The 25,583-nt window shown below is 40.2% G+C and overlaps 1 protein-coding gene across 3 annotated transcripts in view; it reads left to right on the top strand.

Annotated features, from left to right (window-relative positions):
• Positions 1–25,583, top strand: part of MBD5 (methyl-CpG binding domain protein 5) — a 172,277-nt gene that overhangs the window by 91,846 nt on the left and 54,848 nt on the right. For all 3 annotated transcript variants that reach the window (XM_042446319.1, XM_042446310.1, XM_042446328.1), the window contains 2 exons: positions 20,990–21,675; positions 24,104–24,206. In XM_042446319.1, the coding sequence (XP_042302253.1) occupies positions 21,563–21,675; positions 24,104–24,206 (216 nt within the window). In that variant the 5' untranslated portion in view covers positions 20,990–21,562. The remainder of the gene's footprint in view (positions 1–20,989; positions 21,676–24,103; positions 24,207–25,583) is intronic.

Below are 25,583 nucleotides of genomic sequence, written 5' to 3'. Positions count from 1 at the left end.
ATGCGTGCAGCTGAATGCTGGACAGAAATTAAAGGACTGAGGTGAAAAAGAGGAAGCCCAGCCAGGAGGACGTTACAGTAATCAAGTCGTGAGATCACTAGGGCATGGACCAGGATCTTGGCAGTAGAGGCGGAGAGATATGGTCGGATTTTGGCAATATTGTTTAAAGAGAATCTACAAGCCTTGGCTGTGGTCTGGATCTGAGGGATACACGACAGAGAAGAATCAAAGGTAAAACCAAGACTGCGGGCTTGCTGGACTGGATGTATAGAAATGTTGTCCACAGAGACAGAAAAGGAGTGTTGAAGGGTGGGCTTAGGAGGAAAGACAAGAAGTTCCATCTTGGACATGTTGAGCTTCAAACACTGATGGCGCATCCACTGCGAGACAGCTGTGAGACAAGATGAGACTTGCTGTTCAAGCCTTGGAGAAAGGTCAGGGGTGGAAAGATACAACTGGGTGTCATCGGCGTACAGATGGTAGGAAAAACCCAAAGAGCTAATGAGTTTACCTAAGGACAGTATGTAGAGAGAAAACAGAAGGGGACCCAGAACAGAGCCCTGGGGAACTCCAACAGATAAGGGAACAGGAGAAGAAATCTGACCTCCTGCAACTACTGCAAAAGATCTGCCAGACAAATAAGATTGAAACCAGTCGAGAACAGAGTCTGAGAACCCAAGGTCAGAAAGTATATCCACTAGAAGGCAGTGATCAACGGTGTCAAAGGCTGCAGACAAATCAAGAAGGATGAGAACAGAGTAAAGGCCATTAGCCTTGGCCTGTAAAAGGTCATTCGAGATCTTAGTGAGAGCTGTCTCTGTAGAATGCCTTGGGCGGAAACCAGACTGAAAGGGATCAAGGATGGAGTTGGCTTCAAGAAACTCAAGACAGCGAGAATAAACAACCCGTTCCAAAACCTTAGAAAGAAAGGGAAGAAGAGAAATTGGACGATAGCTAGACAAAGAGGAGGGGTCAAGCGAAGGTTTTTTCAGAATTGGGGAAATGAGAGCATGTTTAAAGTCCGACGGGAAGGAGCCTGTAGAGAGAGAAAGATTGAAGATATAGAGAAGCGAGGGCAGAAAGGAGGGAGCTATAGAGATTAGAAGACGAGTAGGAATTGGGTCAAGAGAACAGGTTGCAGGTTTGGAAGAGTTCAGAAGTGTAGAGAGTTCATCCAAAGAAGCAGGAGGAAACAGAATTTTTTTTAGGGGAGGGCGATAGAAGGTTATGAGCAGAAGAAGAATCAGGAGGGACTATCTCAGACTGAATAGTGGTGATCTTTGAGATGAAGTAATTAGCGAAGTCATTGGGAGAGAATGATGAAGAGACAGGAGGAGAGGGAGGTTTAAGCAAAGTGTTGAAGGTGGAGAACAAACGCTGCGGGCGCCTCTCATTGGCGGAGATCAGTGATTTGTAATAAGTTTGTTTAGCCATAGAGAGGGCGCATGAGAAGGAAGAAAGAACAAATTTGTAAAGAATAAAGTCAGCCCACTGTTTGGACTTTCTCCAAAGACGTTAGGCCGCTCTAGAGCAGGACCAGAGAAACTTAATGAGGGGGGTAAGCCAGGGCTGAGGCCTATTCTTAGAGGAAGAAGTGCATACAGAGACAGGGGCAAAGCGGTCAAGAGTTGAGGAAAGAGTGGAGTTAAATAAAGACATTGCTGAATCAGCAGAATCCCCGAGATTTAGGGAAGAGAGAGATGAATCCAGGGTCTGACCAAGACGGTTAGAGTTAACAGATTGAAGGTCACGAAAATAGCGTTGAACAGTATGGCAAGGAGGTGGAGTATGAGTAAGAGCAAAGGAGATTAAATGATGGTCAGATAGTGGAAAGTCAAGTGCCAGGTAGTCAGAAATGACGCAGTTTGCAGCAAGAACTAGGTCAAGACAGTGACCGAGAGAATGAGTTGAATAATTGGAATGTGGTTGGAGGCCAAAAGAAGCTAGGAGAGAGTTGAAGCGAGATGTTGTAGGGTTATTGGAATTGTCAACGTGGATATTGAAGTCACCTAGGATCAAAGTGGGGACTGAATCTTGAAGGAAGAATGTCAGCCATGATTCAAAGTCTGAGAGGAACTGGGTAGCAGAACCAGGAGGGCTATAGATAACTGCAACCCGGAGCTGTAGAGGAGAAAAGAGTCTAATTGGATGAAACTCAAAAGAAGAGAAATGATAGCTGGGGGGAAAGGTAGAACTTGGAACTGGCAGGAGTTAGATAGCAAGATACCAAACCCTCCTCCTCGACCCTCAGGGCGGCTTGTGTGGGTGAAGGAGAGACCGCCAAAACGAAGGGCAGCGGGGGTTGCAGTATCATGGGCTGGGAGCCAGGTTTCTGTGAGAGCAAGGAGATTAAAGCATTTGGAGAGAAAAAGGTCATGAATTGCAGCTGCTTTAGGGGCAGCAGAGCGACAGTTCCAGAGTGAACAGAGAAATGGAAGCAGGGAGACAGGAAGAGGCCAAATGGGGATCAGATTGGGAGAAATGTGTGGAGCCATGGGAAGGATGGGATTCGCTACTCAGTGATCAACAGGAGAAGGTGTGACAATGGTAGAAACAGGAAAGAAAAAAAAAAGGCTGTAGCTGACTCTCTTTCTGAGGTGTTAAAGCAGTTTGAGGCTATTGACAGCTTAGACCTACTCAAGCAGGAGGTGGTCCTGAGGGAGCAGAAAGTCTTACTTGCTCTTACTTCCTGTGGAAAAGTACAATGCAATCAGGAAGGACAGTTAACTTGCACTTCATCTCAGTTATCTATTTTTAAAAGATATGTTAACTTGCTTTTCCCAAATGTTTCATAATAAATTGTGATGCTTCTTAAATAACCTGAAGGATCCTATGCACGATACCATGTGCTACTGAGGTCATTATCATGATCTTTGTTCGTTTTCATCAGTAATGTTGGTTGGAGCCTAATTAAAAGTTACGCATTATTGTGGATGGAAGATATACTTGCCTTATTATGCAGGGCAATGCAAAGGCAAGTTTGTTTATCTCTAAGAATTATTAGTTTTCCTGTAGGTGAGAGTTCTTGTGACAGTGTACAGCAAAAACAAGCTTGGAGTACTGAAATGAGTTGGTAATGAATACACACCACATCTATTAGCATTATACATTATTCTCTGGCATTAAGATTTTGTATAGGACGGGGTTTTTTTTTTAAATAAAAAAGGACTCATAGCAAACAGTTGGCTTCTTAATATATGATAGATCCATTTGCCTTTTCCAGAAAAATCTGGAAAATGGTAAGTTCAAAAAATGTTTGGGGTGTTGAGGGAGTGTGAGGATCCAAGTGACTGATGTCGCTTCAAGAGTGGCCAACTAGTAGCTAAAGGGGAAAAATAAATGTGGCCTTTATGCATATTTTTTATCCAGGAATATTTAGCTTGTTTTAAGAACTCCTGTTGTGCAGGAAGCTCACTGATTTGAATATTTCTAGGGGACTAGAGCTTTTCTGAAAACAAAGGCAGGGATAGAAGTAAAATTGTGTGTTGGGATGGAAAATGAAGAGCATGTCGAGTGCTGATATTCGCCTCAGTCTTCCTTGCCTTGTAGCTTAAGGAGGAACTACAGTACATGGGCTGCTAAAATAAATGGGTCCTAGAGCAACCAAAGCCTGAACATTCCCTAAAGCCAGGATGAATAATCTGAGGTTGTTGTACTTTGGTCATATCATAAGAAAACATGACTCACAAGAAAACATAATAATGCTTGGCAGGGTGTAAATCAGCAGGAAAAGTAGGAAATTGCATTCTAGATGAATCGACTCAATCAAGGAAACTATGGCCCTGAGTCTGCAAGACGTGAGCAGGGCTGTTGAAGATAGGATGACTTGGAGGTCTCTCATACAAAGGGTCGCCATAAGTTGAATCTATTTGATGGCAGTTAGCAGCAAATGCTGTTTTTTATGCTTTCACAAGGTTTATCAGCATGCGAAAGGTGATATCTATTATATCTGTTACTTCTTTACTTCAAAAGTCAGACAACTGGAATAAATAATGTTCCTGATTTGGACATTGAGAGCATGGCATGGGATTATGCATTTTTTCTTCCTTAATCCTCACTTCTTCTTCACCCTTTGCTTTTCAGAACCAAATGTGGAATACAGTTCGATTTGCTCCCATTTCAATACTTACTGTATTTTGCCTCCTTCATTCTCCTTTCAGTATGGTGCACTATTTGTATTTTGTTGTTGTTGATTGCCCACGAGTCATTGTCCACTCATGGCGAGCCTGTGGATGAGACATCTCCAAGACTCTATCTTCCATTGTTCTGCTTAGGACCTTTACATTCATACCCGTGACCTCCTTAATAGAGTCCATCCATCCAGCATGTTGTCTTTCTCGCTTTCTACATTTCCCCATCTTTCCTAGCATTATTGTTTTCTCAAGTGAGTCATGCCTTCCCATGATGTGGCCAGGGTATGACAGCCTTAGTGTAGTCATCTTGGCTTCCAGAGAGATTTCTGATTTGATTTGTTCTAGCACCCATTTGTTTGACTTCTTGGCTGTCTATGGTATCCTCAGCAATCTTCTCCAGCACCACATTTCAGATGAATTTATTTTCTTCCTATCCGTTTTCTTAACTATCCATACATGGTAATAGGGAATGCAATGGCTTGTACAATTCTGCCTTTCTTGCTTAGTTGTATATCTTTACATTTTAGGCTTTTTTCCTAGTTCTTTCATAGCTGCACTCCCCATTCTTAGTCTTCTTTTGATTTCTTGACAGCAGTCCCCATTCTGATCAAAGTTTGACCCAAGATATAGGAACTCTTTTCCTATTTCTGTTTCCTCACTGTCTAGGTTGAATTTGAGTAGATCTTCAGTGGACATTATTTTTAATTTATTTATGTAGAGCAGTAGGCCTACGTTTGTACTTTCTTCTTTGATCTTTCTTAGTAGTTTTTCTAGGTCTGCAATATTTTCTGATAGTAGTATGGTGTCATCTGCATATCTCAGATTATTGATATTCCTTCCTCCTGTCTTCACTTGTACTCATGTGTCCAAGCCTGCTCTTCGTATAATATTTTTTGCATACAAGTTGAACAGATAGGGTGAAAGGATACAGCCTTGCCTGACCCCTTTGCCAATTGGGAACCATTATGTTTCTCCATATTCTGTTCTAACTGTAGCTTCTTGTTCTAAGTACGTATTTTTCATTAGGACTATCAGATGTGTTGGTACTCCCATGTCTTTAAGGGTGTTTCATGGTTTTTCATGATCTATGCAGTTGAAGGCTTTCCTATAGTCTATAAAATACATGCTGATCTTCTTTTGGAATTCTTTAGTGTACTCCATTAGCCATGGTATGTTTGCAGTGTGGTCTGTAGTACCTCTTTGTTTTCTGAACCCTGCTTGTCCTCTGTGATTTCTCTCTCTGTGTATGGTTGGAGTCTGTATTGCAGAATTTTGAGCATAATTTTGCTTGCATGGGAAATGAATGCTATGCTTCTATAATTGCTGCAGTCTTTTGTGTGTCTTTTTTTGTTTTTGTTTTTGTTTTGTTTTTTTTTGTTTTTTTTTGTTGAGAATTGGGATGTACAGGTATATTGAACATTTCCTGTATATTGGCCATTGTTTTGTTTTCCATATTTGTTGACATGTTAGCACTGGAATTGATTCTGTCAGTGTGGACTGTAGCAGTTTGTCTGGAATATCATCTGTTGCTTGTGATTTATTTTTCCCAAGTTCTAATATTGCCGCTTTCACTTTGCTTTTTCAAATTTGGGATTCATCTTCATATGGTTCTTCGTTCCATTTACTTTCATTTTCTCATCTCTTTATATAACTCTTCAGTGTATTGCCTCCAGCATCTTTTTATTTCTCCCTTGTCTTGAATTACGTTCTTTTTATTGTCATATAGCATTACAGACCGTGGTTTGAACTTCCCTTTGATTTCTTGGATTTTGTAGAAGAGGTCTCTCATTCTTTGTTTTTTGTTGTTGTTGTCTTCTATTTCTCTGCATTGATCATTGTAGTTGTTGTCTTTATCTTTTCGCACTAGACATCGTATATTTGCATTCATGGTTTTCATTTCATTCCTATCTCCCTTTGTTTTGCTTTTCTTTTTTCCATTACTGCTTGAAGTGGTTTATCTGTTATCCATTGCTTCTTCTCTTTCTTTTTGACGACAGAAAGTGTGTGTTTGCATTCGTCCTTTATTATGTCTCTCGCTTCTGACCATAGTTTTTCTAGTTCCTGGTTGATAATGTTTAATAATTCAAATTTATTTCTTATGTTGTCAATAAATTCTGTTGAGATGTTTGTGTATAACAACTGGTTTTTGTTTCTTTTTCAGCTTTACTCTTAATCTTGATATAAGTCGTTTGTGGTCTGTACCACAATCAGCACCTGGTCTAGTCTTGGCCACCATAATGGAATGTCTCCATCTTTTGCTTCCTATTATATACCGTATTTTCCGGAGTATAAGACGACTGGGCGTATAAGACGACCCCCAACTTTTCCTGTAAAAATATAGAGTTTGGGATATACTCGCCCTATAAGACCCCCTCCTTAAAATCCAAGGAGGGCAAGGCCGGCGGCCCTCGCGCCAGACCAGGGCGCTCCTTCCCGGGCTCCGCGGGGCCTGGGAGGAGGGCAAAGCCGGCGGCCCTCGCGCCAGACCAGGGCGCTCCTTCCCGGGCTCCGCGGGGCCTGGGAGGAGGAGAAGGCCGACGGCCCTCGCGCCAGGCCAGGGCGCTCCTTCCCGGGCTCCGCGGGACCTGGGAGGAGGGCAAGGCCGGCGGCCCTCGCGCCAGGCCATTCTTGTTCTTCCGGCTTTCGAATCACCGACAGGAGGCCTGGGGATGAGGGCAAAGCCGGCGCCCCGCGCACCACATCAAGACACACTAGGCGCAGAGAAAAAAAAAAAAAAATAAAAAGAAGAAGAAGACTTCCCCGGGCTCCGCGGGGCCGGGAGGAGGAGAAGGCCGACGGCCCTCGCGCCAGCCAGGGCGCTCCTTCCCGGGCTCCGCGGGACCTGGGAGGAGGGCAAGGCCGGCGGCCCTCGCGCCAGGCCAGGGCGCTCCGTCCCGGGCTCCGCGGGGCCTGGGAGGAGGAGAAGGCCGACGGCCCTCGCGCCAGACCAGGGGCTCCTTCCCGGGCTCCGCGGGGCCTGGGAGGAGGAAAGGCCGCGGCCCTCGCGCCAGGCCAGGGCGCTCCTTCCCGGCTCCGCGGGGCCTGGGAGGAGGCAAGGCCGGCGCCCTCGCGCCAGGCCAGGGCGCTCTTCCCGGGCTCCGCGGGCCTGGGAGGAGGGGCAGGCCACGGCACTCCTTCCTGGGCTCCGCGGGGCCTGGGAGGAGGAGAAGGCCGACGGCCCTCGCGCCAGGCCGCGGTGCTCTTTCCTGGGCCCCGCGGGGCCTGGGAGGAGGGCAAGGCCGGCGGCTCTCGTGCCGGCAGCGGAGCCTTCCCGGCGTATTAGACGACCCCCCAACTTACAAAAAGATTTTAGGGGTTAAAAAGTCGTCTAATATGGAGGAAAATACGGTAATCTATTTGATTTTTGTGTTGTCCATCTGCTGATGTCCATGTATATAGTCTTCTCTTTGGTTGTATACAAAAAGAAGTTATTGGCCTCACAGAAATCTATCAAATGCTCATCTGCTTCATTTCTTATGCCTAATCCGAATCTTCCTACTGTTTTTTATTCTTCTTTACTTCCTAATTTGGTGTTCCAATCGTCTATTATCAGCTTGATGTCCTGTATTGGTGTGTTATCAATTTCATCTTGGACTCCTTCATAGAATCTCTCAAATTCTTCTTCTTTCGCCTCTGTGGATTGCACATATACAGTACTTGGATTATGGTGATGACACCTAGAATTGCTGTGTTCATGCATTCCGGTTCTTCTTTTTTCCTATCTCTACCTTTCCTTGGCTCATGCTTCTCCTATGTGTTTGGGTCATCTGTCTATTCTGATTTCTCTGTTATTCTTCCTATGCCACAGTTTGTATTCTCCCCCCCCCCCCTTTTTTTTTTTTTAATTGCCTTATGGATAATACTATACTATGGTTGATGTCAGAAAAGAAAAGGAAGAAGAAGTCGAAGGCTTTCATGGCCAGCATCCATAGTTTTTTGTGGGGTTTTTGGGCTATGTGGCCATGTTCTAGCAGAGTTTATTCCTTAACATGGCCACATAGCCCGAAAAACCCACAAAAAACAAAAGGAAGGAGAATTTGCATCAGAGAGGGAAGAGGAACATGGGTGGGGAGGGGCACCTCAACCCATAATCTAATTTGGATCTCTTCATTTTTGCTCAAGAGAACATCAGCAAAAATACCAGGCTTAATAGTACCTTATGGTTATTGTACATACTCATGTATAAGTTCTAGAAATTTTATCAAAAAGCTGATCCCCAAAACCTAAGTCGACTTACCCATGAGTTAATGTAAGTACTGTACTTTAATTCGTATTTTAAAAAAGGAACCATCACCTGGTGAAAGGCAAAAGTGTCATCTGTCATGGAAGCACCAATCCCTTCTATTTTCTCATCTATCCAGTCTTTAGGGTGAACATAAACAGTTATACCGGGCGGAATTTTGTAAGTTCTTTGCCGTTGTTTTCCTTTGCTTCATCCATTATATCCTTTGTTACATGCCCCTGAGTTTCAACCCTGACTTATTTGTGGGTAACATCAAAATCCATAATTTGGGCCCCAAAACCTGCCCTCAACTTACACATGAAATCGACTTATAGTTGAGTATATACAGTACTTTTGTTCTCACTTAGCCTATGGTCTGGGGGCCGGGGTGGTGGGGAGTCTCGCTTTTTGTCAATAGACACTTCCTGTAACATCCAAAGCAGAAAGATTGGTCCATTTCTACAGCGTGGATTTTGGATGTTGTTCTCTTTACTTCGAGGTTTTGGGGTTGTTGGGTTTTTTTGGCCAACACAGCTAACATCTTGCAGTGTTGAATGTATCAAGTTATGGGAATAATATTGCAGTCGATCCTCCATATTGATGGATTCTTAAGGGACACCATTTTACCACATCATTTTATGTAATGGGATTTGAGCATCCACGAATTTTGGTAACCCCAGAGGGTACCAAGGGCCTACTGTAGAGTCAGATTTCCCCACATTTTCATAAAATCCCTTCCAGTAGATATCCAGTAGATAAAGTCCCTTCCAGTAGATTCTAACCAGTGATTCTGTTTATTAGCCTTTGTATTCCTCTGAAGTTACTTCAAAGGAACATGGCTGCAGGTGATCTAATGCTCTGTCTTAACAAACCTTCACTAAGAGTCATAGGCTAGATATGAGATCCTTTCCCAAAATTCTTATTTATTCAGTTATTTATGATATGCAAATATATACACACAGTTCTAATGATCCTGTGACAGTCGCTGTCCATGCCTTTTACATAGCTCTTTAGTATTTCAGCTCTTGAAGGTCAAATCAGACGGACTTCTCTTTGCTACTTATTGCACATAGAAGCGTTTGAGGCTTTGCTTATTCTGTCAGTCTAATCGATTGGGAGCTTGTGAGGGATAATCTGTATGGATGCAGCCTTAAGCATCCAAAAGGTAAAGCCCTACTGCAATTTTCTGGTAAATGGGTTTATGATTATTAGATAGTATGAACTCATTTACAATCATACAGAGTTTCAACAAGGTTCTCAATAGTTAATTTTGTGTTAATAGATTACCAGTTATGCAAAGGGTACTCTTTCATGGCAAAATATTCATGAAATAGTTGATTATTTCCTGAATGTTTCAGTAAACAACTTGAAGAACAGCACTTCAGGAAAGTATGCTATGTTTCAAAAAATAGCTTGGTCATATGACGTAGTACTTCAGCACAAAAGCATAATTTACCAGTTTAATTTGCTATCCTACTATATTTTTTGACATATTCCTGTACTTGCTTGATCTGAATGTCTTGTTATTTCTCTGCACTATTAGTGCACCTTGAGCAAAGCAAGGCAATCAATTATAATTTTATACTATTTAATTCTTTATGTTCTTCCTGCATGGCTGCAATTTTTTATAGTTCAAAACTGTGAAATGCTTAAGGATATTGTAAAAAAAAAAGTGTTGGTTTTCCAGTAGCTGATTAGATTCAGTGATTTTTGGAGCCAACTGAAAAATGATTTTTTTAAGGTGTGCAGTTGTCCCTCCTGATTCGTGGTCTTTCCATTCACGTCCCTCAGTCTTTCGCGAACTGCAAGCTGAGTGAGACACAATGGCATCCACGCCACGTGCAAGTGCACGCCCCCATTGATTACACTGGGGCTCCAATATTGGCAATTTTCCCGATTCGCGGTTGAGAGGTCTGGAACGGATCCCCCACGAATTGGAAGGGATGACTGTAAGACAAAATAGTTCCTTTGTATCCTAACTTTATATTAGGTTGAATTCAGAGACACAGATCATTTCATGCCTCTCCAGTAGGTTGCATCTACATCTGCACCTGCACTGCAGAAATATTGCAGTTTGACACCACTTAGCTTAATGCAGTGGGATCCTGGGATTCATAGTATGGAATTCTGGGATTTGTAGGACTCTCCAACAGACTCTCCACAAAACTACAAATCCCAGAATTCCATAGCATTGAGCCATGGCAGTTAAAATGGTGTCAAATTGCTTTATTTCTGCAGGGCAGACAAGGCCTGAATCTATGAAAGCTTATGCTACAACGTCTTTTGCTCAAAGGGACTACAAGATCCCTTTGTATATTAGTATTTTAGGGTATTTCCTGAAAAGAGTCCATGTGGTTTTATTAGTCCTGTAAACAAAACAACATATTAAAAAGCTATCATGAGCAAAATCAGTGTAATTAAGATCTGTTGGAATTCTTTTTCCTGCCTTAAAAATACTCCCACCAAAATATAGAACTTCTATAAAAATACAGAACTTAATGGATCTTGTAAATATGCAACTAATACTTTATTGCACTATTCTGGGGCCATCGAATTGTGTCTTTTCAGTTTCTCATGACTCTTGTTTTACACATGGCTTTTCCCTTACTCATTTCTTGTAAAAAGTACATCAAAATTAGTTGCAAACTAGTCCCTTTGAAACCAGTGAAATGGGGTATCATTGTCAAATGCTTGTATTCAGTGCTTAATTGGCATTAGGATTCTGGGTTTGAAAGCCAGGATTAGCCTGAAATTTTAAAAAGGACTTCATATCTCTTGAGTCTCCGCAGAATGTATTGCCTTCATCTCAAAGTGAATACAAAAATCACCATGCATGATGGAAATTTCCAGATAAGAAGCTTATATTTCAGGTTAGATTTGAATCTTGCAATATCTTTTTCTAGAAACAGAAGGATAATCTGGCCCTATGCATGCTGACTTAGACTTTATGACCTAATATATCTATTTAGATATGCAGTCTTAGACTCATCTATCTTTCATGTGGTTATTCTCATGGCTTATAGCTGTATTTGCTATCTGTGTGTTCTGTGAATAGCTTTGCCACAAAAAAGTATGTGTATTTTAAAGTAAATCCTTATATGCCTAGCACATGCATTAGTGTTATTAGATTGCATTTCCGACTGTTGCCTTTTAAACTGCAGATGAATCCACCATATATTTATAACCAAAACATGACCTCAATATATCTGCACACTTCTCATTTCTTCATTCTCCAATCTGCTGAGTCAGTTGAACTAACTTAAATTAACAAGAGACACGGTTTTAACCCAGTGGCTGTTAAAACCCTGTTTTATTAGCCAAATTAATGGGATGCAGGTCTTTCTTTTCAGATCCTGAATGACTAAATTCCTCGTCTTATGGTTGCAAGATTTTGCATTAGGCATTCACTCTCACTGTGTTTGCATGTATGCAAGTGCGTGTGTGCACAGGCAAACAAAATAGGCTTTTGCAGCTTTAAATAAACACCAGTCAGATGGAGAATATTTTCTTTTCCATGCTCAGAAGGGAATCTTCACGGATGGGAGCTTAATTCTATAAATCTTTCTCAAACAATAGAGACAGAAGCTATGTACCCAGCACATAGCTACCATTTAATATTATTTGAACCTTTGGAACAGAACAAGCTGTTTGTTTTGGAAAGCAAGAAATCCTCAATGATTTCAATGAAAGCAACATTATATATATATATATATATAATGAGTGCCTTAATAGAAAGACCGTTCCTTACCTTTATCTAATATGCTTACCCCAATTAAGAGTATTGCTTGTTTATACTCTGGGTTGGGAAGGAGAACTATCTAGTCACTGGTTGTTGACAACAGTGTGACACAAAGTTTGGTAGTATGTAGGCTACCGTATATATTCAACTGTAAGTTGACCTCATGTATAAGGTCACGTTTTGGGGCCAAAATTAATTGATTTTGCCATGACCCATGGATAGGTTGAGGGTAAAACTTGGAGGCTCCTTCAGTGTATGTATGTGTGTGTATGGCAAGAGAGACTCTCACTGAGGCTTTTTGCTTCATTGTTTCAGCATTTGTTTCAGCCAGACACTTGGGCAGGAGAGAACTTTTAAACAAACAGCAATATCAATCAATCACCCAGGATTCTTTCTGCTTAGCTCCAGAAAGAAAGAAATTCCGCTCCTCACCACATGGGGAAATCTGAAAGAGCTGCTATCACATTACTAAAGTCGACTTGGGATTTTAGGGTCAATTTTTGGGCATAAATTTTTAGACTTATAGATTTATTTATACGGTTCTTCCAAAGAATCAGCTATTAGGCCCTGAAGCAATGTGAAGACATTAATTTGCTGGCCTATCTTTCTGAGAAGATAGGTGAAAAGTAAATAAGGGCTACACCTACCTGCTACGAATGAACAACCTAATTGGGAAATGCATGATTATTTCAATTATAAATGCATTGAAAATGGTATAGGCAAGAAAACTCCCCTGGAAAGCTTTCATGATTTTTGTGCATATGCCATAATGTATCCTATCCAATTATGCTGCATTATATTATGTGAAAGTAATTACATTAAAGTAACAAGCTGCCTTTCCTCCACTCCTCCTCAGCATCCACTGAAAATAGGGTTTTTTGTATGTGTCCTAATGTGTGTAAAGTGTAGCATTGTCATCCTTGAATAGAAAGCTACCATTTGAAATATTCTGGAAGCACTATGAGTACTTTCTGAATTACACTTCCTGGCACTGTTCAGTATATGTGTTTTCTGGATCTTCATGTGTTCTATGCAGCATTTATCCCCGAAGGAAGGAGGGGGGAAATTGAAATTTTAATGCTAAGTGGCTTATGCTTAAAAGCACACACATGTTCCTATTTTTACATTGCTAAAACCCTGACACTGTCTGCAGTCCAACTTCAAATGCTTCTCAAGGTTAAAAGGCTTGACAGAAAATAGACTTGGTCAGGAGATGACAGTCTTAGCTGAAGGAGTGAGCATTTTGTGCCAACTTCCAGTGCTAGTTAAACAAATATATAAGCACATCCCCACAGACAATTATGAGAATTACATTTGCTTACCGTATTTGACAAGCCACAGATAATAGGAAGATCCTTGACCTTTGTCTCTACTCAGTATTGTTAAATGGTGAAAACTCCTGAAATGGAACTGTGTGGATTAGTGTACTCTGCCCCAACCAGTATCGGTGATTTATCTGTATTTTCCCCATTTAATAAGAACCCGTGCCAAATATTTTCCTTTTCCATTTGATTGTCCTTGTGCACAACCTGTACTCGGGACAAGAGGCTACTGTCAGGACAGAATACAGACAAATAGCTGCTACCTACTGAAAAACGTCAAGGATGAATGTGCAAAGGCAGGTTTACAGCTGAAGATTAATAAAACAAAAACAATAACCACAGATGATTTACATAACTTTAAAGTAGATGGCGAAGACATTGAAATAGTTCAAGAGTTTCCATACTTTGACTCAGTCATTAATCAGAATGGAGACTGCAGTCAAGGAATTAAAAGTCTAGGATTTGGAAGAATACCTACGAAGGAACTAGACAAGATTCTCAAATGACAATATATATAATTGAATATTAAAGTTGGGATTGTCTGTGCCATCGTATTTTCCATTTCTGTGTGTGTTTGTGAAAGATGATAGGAAGAAAATCAACTCATTTGAGATGTAGAATTGGAGATGTGTTTCTGTGGTTATTATGAACTGCTAAAAATACCAAAAAATGGCTCCTAGAGAAAATGGCAGAGGATATGCAATGGCATATCCCTCTTTGAAGAAACTTGCCAAACACTGTGATAGTTTCTCCTTAGGGTTGCCTAAATCGGAAGTGACTTGAGGGCACACAACAACAACAAGAGCAAATAAAACTATGAACTCTCCTGAGAAGCTGAGATGACTAAATGGAGTTTTACTTTGGGCATATCATGAGAAGGCATGACTCCCTAGAAAAGACAATAATGCTTGGTAAGGTAGAAGGCAGTAGAAAAAGAGGAAGACTGCATTTCAGATGGACAGACTCAATCAAAGAAGCCGTGGCCCTGAGTTTGCAGAACCTGAACAGGCCAGTTAATGATAAGGTGACTTGGAGGTCTCTCATTCATAGGAAAGTCAATTTGACGGCTGTTAACAGCAATTATAATAATAATAAAATTTATTTATGTTTCCCCGCCTCTCCCGGTGGATTGAAGCGGGGTTACAGACTAAAAGCACAAGTGTTTACATAAAATTCAATTAAAAGCAGCTAAAAACAATAAAATATCCAACATCAGACAATAACAATAGCATTAACAAGCAGGCAGGGATCATACACAGACAGGGCATGTCATTCATATCCGGGGGGTATTCATGTCAGGTGGGGTATGCTTGGCTAAAAAGCTTGGTTTTAACTGCTTTTCTAAATGTTTCTAACGAGGCCGCTGAGCAGATCTCCTCAGGAAGACTGTTCAGAGTCTCGGAGCCGTTGTTGAAAATGCTCTTTGTGAAGTAGCAACATACGTAGAGGTTGCTATCTCCAATAGGTTCTTACCCGATGTTCTAAGAGTGCGGGGCGGATTGTATAGGGAGATGCGTTCTCGTAAGTAACTCGGGCCCAAGCCATATAGGGCTTTATAAGTAATAACCAACACCTTGTTCTGTGCCCGGAAGCAAATAGGGAGCCAGTGAAGATCTTTTAAAATTAGAATTATGGGCATGGATATGTACTAGATGCAAGCACACACACTCTGTATAATAAAATAGTCATCTCTTCATGCATGAATACATCCTAAACGGATCATGAATGTCACTGCATTGTTGTTGTTGTTGTTGTTGTGTGTCTTCAAGTTGATCTGACTTATGGTGACCTTATTGAAAAATTTTCTTGGAAAAATTTGTTCCGGGGGGAGGGGGGGCGGGTTGGCTGGCTGGGAAAGGGTCAATTGGCCCAAGGTTACTGGGGTTTTCTATGTCTAAAGGGTACCATAATTCATACTCTAGTCTTCCAGAGCGCTAGTTCAGTATTCAAATCCCAACACTATGCTGCCTCAATTAATGGAAATAATTGATTAATATAAGTGCCGGTAATTGTAATTTACTATAGAAAACATTAAGCATAAGAACCTGTAAGCCCTCAAATTCATTGTAGCACTTCAAAAGGTCCTTGAAAAGAAAAGTGGACAAAAACTCAGAGCTTCATAATATTTACAATCAAGGTTGTTGATTGGAGTACATTTTAACATAAAATATAAGTTAACATAAAGTAAAGATTTAGAGTGTGGGGTGGTGGGTTCTTCTTTTAATGAAGAGTTAATTACTTGATGTGGAAGCAAAATTTAATTAGTTACATTGGTCATTCATTTACTTATTCATTGGGCAATTTGTTTTTAAAGAAACCATGGAGATAATGTCATATTGGATAATCACCATTGTTTCTTAGTAGGATGCATATTTATTTAGGTATTTATATCCCGCCCTTCAGCCCTAATGGCTCTCATTTTTATTGGTTCCCTAAAAAGTAGTATTTTTGTATTTTTTTATATCTAGCTTCCCCTGCATGATATTTTACAGAAGACTTGGATTACAATCTCTACTGTAGTCCAGTTCAGGGCTTAGAATATTAAATAAATTCAATAAGATTAACTTTCAGATACTAGAAAATTAATTAAGGTAATTCTTATTTTAACACTAATAATGAAACTAGTTTACTTAGTTGAAGTAATTGATTGATTAAACATTGATTAAATTAAAATATTGATTGAGTAACATCGATTAAAATTTTAGACCACAGGATTTACAGAGATTGGCATGGAGGTTGTATGCTTTGTTTTTATTAGAACAGCATGTTTTCAGGGACACCATTTTGCTATGTCATTATATTTAATGGGACTTGAGCATCCACAGATTTTGTTATACACGGGGGATCTTGGAACCAAACCCCAGCGTATAACAAGAATCCACTGTATTCCTCTAACCTTGAATTTTTCCCCACATGGACTACAAAACCCTTAATCTAATTGTTGCTTTCAAATGGTGGGAATCCAATATGTTTGGGAACTTTCAGGTTGAACAGGCTGTCCCAAAGCATGGAATTTTATTTTCCAAACTCTTTAATTCTGTTCAACTTTTCATTCCACAAACATGTCTACTTCATTCTCTTTTCAGGTGCATTGTTAATAATGAATATTTTATTCAAGTTAAAGGGCACAGCAATAAATGAATGGCTACAAAGTCAGTCAAAGATTCATAGGTGGAAAATTTCTTAATCGGAAATATTTTTTGAGTCTCAGAGCATATGCACAACATTTTTATTTGTAACTTCCAAATAAGAAGTTTGGTCTGCAGGTGTCAGTGGTCAAGTATACATTTGTTAGCCAGAGCTAGTGATTTCAAGTTTTAACTATCACTTATCTAGTCCCTCCCCCACTCTTCTTTGCACCCATTGTACCTTCAATATACTGTATTATTAAAGGGGGGTGGGGAAGGGAAAGGCAGGGATGAGAGAGATGGAAAACCAAGAGAGAAAGAAATGGGTGGGTCCAAGGGGAAAAATCACTTTATTAGCACTGTATGAGCAACGTTACGAAAAACCTCAAATAATATTATAGAACATTGTGTATTATAGAAAAATATATAATATATTATTATTATTATTATTATTAACCTTTATTTATGAAGCACTGTAAATTTACACTGCACTGTAAATGCAATCTTTTTAGTTAGACGGTTCCCTGCCCTCGGGCTTACAATCTAAAAAGACATGACACAGAAGGAGAAGGGAGTGGTGGAGGGAGAGGGAAAAAGGTCCAGCAGTTCCTCTCTACCTCCGAGGCCTGAACCAAGGCAGATGGACTGGAGGGAGGGCTTGGCTTCATAATGGAAGGTTAATCTTCATCCAGGGAAAATACATACTCTCAGGTAGGATAATACATATACAATACATAGCAATACAGGAAATGGTTTGATAAACAGGCACTAAAAGAACATCAGATGGTAAGCAACAATTATGCAATGCCTGGGAAGGCTTCTCTGAACAGGATGGTTTTCAACTCCGTTTTGAAGCTAGTTAAAGAAGTGATGGCTCTTGCTTGTGGGGGAAGAAGGTTCCAGGAGTGAGGGGCAGCAAGTGAAAAGGGGCGAATCCGGGATGGGGCAGAGGAAATCCTGGGCTGAGACAGGAGACCTTGACTACTAGAACGGAGGGCCCTGGTGGGAAGGTGAGGAGAAAGAAGGTCTGATAAGTAAGGAGGGGCCAGTCCATGGAGGGCTTTAAATGTCGACAGCAGGAGCTTATATTGAATGCGGAAGGGGAGAGGGAGCCAGTGAAGGGATGCCAACACAGGAGAGATGTGGTCAGAGCGGTGGGTGGAAGTGATAATGCGTGCAGCTGAATGCTGGACAGAGATTAAAGGACGGAAATGAGAAAGAGGAAGCCCAGCCAGGAGGACGTTACAGTAATCAAGTCGTGAGATCACTAGGGCATGGACCAGGATCTTGGCAGTCGAGGCGGAGAGATATGGTCGGATTTTGGCAATATTGTATAAAAAGAATCTACAAGCCTTGGTTGTGGTCTGGATCTGAGGGATACACGACAGAGAAGAGTCAAAGATAAAACCAAGACTGCAGGCTTGCTGGACTGGTTGAATAGAAATGTTGTCCACAGAGACAGAAAAGGAGTGTTGAAGGGTGGGCTTAGGAGGAAAGACAAGAAGCTCCGTCTTGGACATGTTGAGCTTCAAACGCCGATGGCGCATCCACTGCGAGACAGCTGTGAGGCAGGACGAGACTTGCTGTTGAAGCATTGGAGAAAGGTGAGGGGCGGAAAGATACAGCTGGGTGTCATCGGTATACAGATGGTAGGAAAAGCCAAAGGAGCTGATGAGTTTTCCTAAGGACAGTGTGTAGAGAGAAAACAGAAGGGGAACTCCTGGGGAACTCCAACAGATAAGGGAACAGGAGAAGAAGTCTGACCCCCTGCAACTACTGCAAAAGATCTGCCAGACAAATAAGATCTAAACCAGTCGAGAACAGAGTCTGAGATCCCAAGGTCAGAAAGTATATCCACTAGAAGACAGTGATCAACGGTGTCAAAGGCTGCAGACAAATCGAGAAGGATGAGAACAGAGTAGAGGCCATTAGCCTTGGCCTGTAAAAGGTCATTCGAGATCTTGGTGAGAGCTGTCTCTGTAGAATGCCTTGGGCGGAAACCAGACTGAAAGGGATCAAGGATGGAGTTGGTTTCAAGAAACTCAAGACAGCGTGAATAAACAACCCGTTCCAAAACCTTAGAAAGAAAGGGAAGAAGAGAAATCGGATGATAGCTAGACAAAGAGGAGGGGTCAAGAGAAGGTTTTTTTCAGAATTTGGGAAATGAGAGCATGTTTGAAGTCCGACGGGAAGGAGCCTGTAGAGAGAGAGAGATTGAAGATATGGAGAAGCAAGGGCAGAAAGGAGGGAGTAATCACTCAGAGGAGACGACAGGTCCTTATGGACAGCATACTGTTCCCTGGTGCAGGTTGAGATTGACTCACATGTTCCCTTCTCAAATATTATCTAAAGCAGTATTTCATTGGGGATTTTCTCCTTTATTTGTTTTGGATCTGGGTATGGGTATCTTAACTGCATGGAGTTAAGATGTGACATGGACTAGATTTCCTAAAAGGAAACTGAAAGGACTATAATTTTGGTTAGAAAGTGAATGGATGTGTCTATGAAATAGAAGCCCCTTCCCCAAAACATGCTGTGTTTGTTCACATTCGGATTCAAATTACAAGAAAAGAAATTCCATCTAAAGATTATAAAGAGCTTTTTAAATGTAAGAACTGTTCAGCAGTGGAATGGACTGTCTCGGATGGTCGTGGACTCTCCTTTGCAAGTTTTTCAACAGAGGTTGGATGGGCTTCTTTCAGCAGTGCTGTAATTGTGTATTTCTGCATGGTAGGGGTTGGACCCTTGTGGTCCTTTCCAACTCTATGATTCTGTGTTCTAAAGAATGACTGGTTGCATTAACCTTGATAGGCATGCCAGGCTACTGAAGCATAAACATTACCCATATATATATATATATATATATATACACACACACACACACACACACACACACACACACACACACACAGTGGACCCTTGTTATATGCAGGGGTTTGGTTCCAAGATCCTCCATGTATAACAAAATCTGTGTATGCTCAAGTCCCATTAAATATAATGACATAGCAAAATGGTGTCCCTTATAAAAAGTGGGAAATCAAGTTTGATATTTGAAATTTATACTTTTTTTAACATTTTCAAATTGTGTATGCTTGAATCCATATATAAAAAATCTGTGTATAGGAAGGGCCGACTGTATATGTTTGTTTCTGAGGTGATATCTATTCCACCAAGCTCTTCTGGACAGCTTACATAAAATAATGCAGTTAAACTGTGGATGCTTACATTCCTCTAGGGCAGGATTTCTCACCTAGAGTTCCCGGGAACCCTAGGATTCTATGATAGGACACTAGGAGTTTCATGAGAGATGGTGATTTGAAAGAAATAAACATTTTAAAAGGTATTTTAAAAAAAATTTTATATGCAGGAGCATAAAAAACAGCATTTTTTTTTAAATGAAGGAGCTTCCTGAGACTTTAAAATTATCCCAAGGGTTTCTCCAGGATAAAAAAGTTGAGAAAGGCTGGGGTGTCATTCCACTACAACCATTCCAGGTTCTAACTGCATATGTCTTCAAGAATATGCTAGCCGTTAGCTACCAAGTCATGGTGACTATCTTATCACCTTCTGCAACAGAGGCAATATACATATATATTTGAAATTGCTGGAGAGTGCTTGAACTCAAGTTCCATTTGGTGGGCCACCCTCCAAACAGAATGTTTGACTAGACAGACCCTAGGTCTAATCCATTCTGGCTCTTCTTATGTTTTAAAAAGCCACGTTTCTCATCATGTTTCATTCTTGATGAGAACTGTAGTCCCACAAAACCTGGACAGCCACGATTGCCCATCCCTGTACTAAGTACTGCTGAGTCTTAATCGTTCACGCATTCAAACTTAGCTTCTTAGAAAACTGAAATATGTAGCAGGATAAGTGCTTTTTAAGAATTATGTAGCTTCTTGAGTACATAGCAGATAAAAGTCATAGACATATTTTGATAGTATTTGCTGCTGTTGTTGTTGTTGATGATAACATTGTATGCCTTCAAGTTGTTTCTGACTTATGACGGTAGGAGAACCTATTGCCAGGTTTTCTTGGCAAGATTTGTTCAGAGGAGATTTGCCATTGCCTTCTCCTGAGGCTGAGAGAGTGTGATTTGCCCAAGGTCACCAAGTGGGTTTCAAGAACTAACTGGGATTTGAACCCTGGTCTCCAGATGACTAGTTTGAGGTCCTGGTATCCGCTGTGGTTTGGTCCCAGGACCCCCATGGATACCACAATCCATGGATGCTCAAGCCCCATTAAGTAAAGTGTCACAGTAAAATGTCCTTTATACAAAATGGCAAAATCAAGGTTTGCTTTTTGGAATATATATATATTCCAAGCTGCTGATGGTTAAATCTGTGAATAGTGAACCCATAGAGATAGAGAGTCAACTGTATTCCTATTTTTATAGTAATATTATCTTCTTAACATATTTACTGCTTGTGTTTTCTTCCCCTTAGATTTTCACAGTGAAGTTGTATCATCATGAGAGAATCACAAGAAATGCCCAGGAGTACTTTGGACAATGAATGGAAGAGTACAAGAAAGCAAAAAGATAGCAGCATTTAAAAATAATTTAATAGTTGGAGATCTTGGCCATGGTTCACCTGGAAAAATGGGACTTATTCTCTCAAAATACAAATTAACTTAAGCAGTGATCAACTTGGAGTCATGCTGCTGAACTAAGAAAAAAAAAATGTTTTTCTCTTTTCCTGGCCAGTACCAGAACATTGATGGATTATGATTTTCCCAAGCTGGAAACATTCATTTTTACCCATTTAAGCTGTCCTTATGACTATATAAGGAATAAAGTATTTCATATTTAATATTAATCAGAATGGGCAACTGACTTGTCAACAACACAAAATGGGAGATTTTATGGAGTAAGCCAGAATTTTCCTAATGCACTTTGTACACACTGGGAATTGCTGTACTATATGGCCGTCTTCTGAAGGCCATGATGACATATAAAATAAGGATATCATCTCATTGTTGATATCTTTGAGGAGTCACAAGCAGAATTTTTTTAAAAAATGAATGGAAGCAAGGAATGTGACATTGGGGACAAAGATGGAGGGCTACCAGCAGTACAAGTCCCAGTTGGATGGCAACGAAGAGTGGATCAAAGTGGAGTTCTGTATATTAGGTAAAAAAAACCAAACAATTATATGTGTTACAATACTTAGAAATGCTGAATAAGCAATTCTGTGACTGTTTCCTTGATAGCTAAAAGCCTCCTCATCTAGCCCTAGAAGCCATTGATTCCACCCATTTATATATCATACAAAACATTTGATGAATGCTTTGTTTTGTGGTTTCCTCTAGGACCCTTCATCTTTTGATTCTGTGCAGTGGCATCTAGATTTTATTGTGCCTTGTACAGCCTAAAGATGGAAAGCTGTACATTTGAAGGATGTTCCAGTAAACAACATTATTCCTGAAGAAAACATCATCAAGCTAGATGAACTGGATTTCTCACATGCTAGCTTTCCATGGATGGAGAGGAGTGTGTGTGTGTGTGTTTAAGAGGAGACACATTCAACATGTTATCTTTCATCTGTAGTCTGGTGTGATTTAATGACCCTTTACTATCTGGGATCTGAAATGGATCCTGGTAAGTAAAACTAAACTGAGACATAGGTTTTTGCTTGTTATGTTAAAGGAAACCATGCTACTTTGCTGCACTGTTAGGTGACCATTTAAAATTAAAATATTTTACAAGTTTAGTGAATTCCTTCCCCCACCAACACACACTTTGCTCAATTTGTATTCCAGAATTCCTTTAGCTTAGAGTGCCTTTCTGCTTTTATATGTCTTGATTTTAATAGAAACAGTCCATCCTGGGAAATAGTATGGGTACTGCACACCTTCTCTGTTCCTCTGATGTGAAGGGGTGGGGCCAGTAATGATTCCACAGTTGGTTTACAGAGTTGCTAATGGGGCATGCTAAGTTCTCCAGATTTTTGCTTGACAACTTTTCCTTCTTGCCAGAAATCCTTCAATTTTTGAAGGTTTGGTCCTCTGAGTAATAAGAAATCCACAGATTACTAAGCAGCAAAAGTAAATTTCATTAAAAACATAACTTAGAATTGTTTAATAGGAAGACTAAAAGCAGTAGCTGGACAAAGATGTGCCCATTTAACTTAAATTAGCAATAATCACTATTGGTGTTCCCCAGAAGCTAGAGGGAACAAGGGGAAATGCACTTTATGCACTTTGAGATGGCTCAGCACACTTTCTAAGTACCAAACAAGAAGATGGGCTCATTCCCAGGCCCCTGTAAAGAACTGTCCTACAAACTGTATAGCAATGGCTATGCATTTTAGCATGATGTCAGAGACAAGACCCTGCTCCATCCATGAGTTGACAGCAAGGGAAGGCTATGACAAGTATACATTTCAACTGGCTGCCAAGATCAAAATTGTTGAACCTTTGTACATTATGGGAAACTTCCTTCATTCCATTCCCAGCTAAGCAGCTTCTTCAGTGGACTTGCTTTGCACCGAGGCCCAGCAAAACCACCAATGCTTCAAGAGGCTGAAGAAACCAAATACAGCATGACAGAAATACTCTCCTGCTTGGTATTTACCCTATGCAAGATTTATCCACTGGATGTTTCTTACATAAGAACACAGAATATTATGTAAACAATCTAACCAACACAGCATTATTGCCCATAAACACTTACATAAGTAGTCATATTACTAAAAGTTTTTCCCCTGAAATCCTGTATAAGCTTAAATGTGTCTCCTTCTGTAGAAAAATCTTTTCACTGCTTGAAGTCAGAGTATAGAGGCCAAACTTTGAACATCACATTTCAAAACTAATTAGTTACAATGACTAGTGTAAATCCCCCAACAAGATAAATAATTCCTTATAGCTATGATATTTAAAGAGTAAGTTTACTTGTTGTTCAGAAGTGAAATAAGTGCTTTTATTTAGTTCTTTTAAAAATGCTGCAAGCCACACTGGTAAAAAAACAAAAGACAGTAGTGATGTGGCATGTGTCCTCTAGTTAGAAAAGTAACTAAAAACAATTACACTTGTCCATGAAAAAGAAGTGAAATTATCTCCCAGTATATTACAGTCATAACAAGGGATAACATCACTCCTTTTACAATGTAATTTATATTTACACTGTAATTTAGGTTCATTATTGAAAAAAGAAATTCAAACTAGTTACTTCTAAGCTGTTGATACACTTTCTCGTATAGTAGGAAATGTGGTACAGCTGGAATTACTGTATAGTAGTTCTGCGCTTCTTCCATTAATTATAAGTTATACAGTGCATTATACATTAATAAAAAAGTTGATATTCTGCAATGCCCAAGAGAAAAATATAACATCTTTGAAATATCAAGCCTTGAATCTTTATTGTAAAATGTAGGGTAGGGGGGGGGGGAGATAGAAGTATTGTTCTAATGTGGAAATTGAATTTGTCTTTCTTTTTGTGGGTACTGTTGTAAGACAGATGTTGTTTGTTTTTATACATTGCTGCTTGCATATTTCACATACAGACTATTTTCTAATAATATTCATTAATGTACTTGTGTTCCATTTTCTTATTCTTTCAGTCCTAGTGGGTCTTTATTGTCCTGTCTGGAACAGGTTAAAACATACCTGCTGACTGATGGAACATGTAAATGTGGTTTAGAATGTCCTCTCATCCTTCCTAAGGTAAAATGAGATGCTTGAATATCATGCATGTAAAACTAATATATATAGAACTAAATATCTTACAGTCGTTGCCAAGATGTTGACATGGATTAGAGCAATTAAATTTTAAATCTCTTTGTGTTGTGGCTCCAGTTTTAAAAGGCATTATTTTGAAGCAAACCCATTTTTAAAGCAAGACTGCATGTTTAATAGGTCATGAAGACTGTGAGTGTGTCTCTTTGATTTTCAAATGCAGCTTATTTGTGGATTCTGTGGTGGTGCTTGAAGGGAAAAAATCTGCTCTTCTGTCTTCTTGAGCATCAAAGCAGAACTTTTACCTTAACTTGGAGTACTAAAGAGTTATATTTAAGAGAGAGAAATAAGACAAGGCAATTACTGTACAGATATATCTACTGATATAAAAGTTAAAAAGAAAAATATTACCAGAAACAGAGGGGGGGGGGGGAATTAGGAGCCTTATTTTCATCTGGCATCTTACTCATTTTAACAATGGCAACTCTATTAACAGGGATGGCATTGGAAGGGAACTGTAGCTCTTTTCCCCTCTATTTCAGAAGTAGGGACACTTTCCATCAATTTTTCTAAATCTTATATAGTAGTGTTGAATCCAAGTGTGGATCCTAATGCAGGCAAAAAGTAACTTTTGTGAGATTACCTTCAAAAACCAATCCCCTCCCACTGAGGAATGAATGAGTTCTATGGATGTAGCAAGTTGTGGGGGAGTTGGAATGAGTTATCCTAAAAGGAGAAGGATGCACAATGTGTGAGCTGGGATTTCAAAGCAGGTGGCAACATAATCTAATAATAATAATAATAATAATAATAATAGTTTATTTATATCCCGCCCCTTGAGGTCAATCTTTTACAAATCTTGCTTGTGTCTTTTTCTTACCATACAGTTGTGCAATGACAACTATGTAGGGGCCAGGGGCCATTCCCTCCCCCCTCCCCCAATGCCTACTGCCCAGACTACACCAGTGAATTGGAATTGACATAATGTCACTCCTGGTTCTCCCCTTGGCTGTTTTACAGCCACATTTGAAGGTGTTGTTGGTATTTGGAGGGTTGTGGGCATGAACAGTCATGTTGCTGACATGTATGGGGCATGCTGGAATGATTTTCAGGCAAAACAAAATCAAAACCATTCCTCCAATTATTGGGGATTGGAGGATTCTCTGAATGGGGACTTTAGGGGCTACAAAAATGGGGTTTAAGGACTGTATGGCCTATGGACCCCACTTGCTGCACACAGGGATTCTGTTTCATTTTCTTAGGATGACTGCACTTTCCCCCCACATTCTCCTCCTTTTAACTGTTGGAATGCTTAATACAAGTGTCAGGCAAAGTGTATAAATGTGATCATGGCCCATGAGGGCC

The sequence above is a fragment of the Sceloporus undulatus genome, chromosome 1 (genome assembly GCF_019175285.1).
Source record: "Sceloporus undulatus isolate JIND9_A2432 ecotype Alabama chromosome 1, SceUnd_v1.1, whole genome shotgun sequence".
Lineage (NCBI taxonomy): Eukaryota > Metazoa > Chordata > Lepidosauria > Squamata > Phrynosomatidae > Sceloporus > Sceloporus undulatus.
Note: the sequence above shows the minus strand (reverse complement) of the source record. Positions and strands in the feature narration are given on the sequence as shown.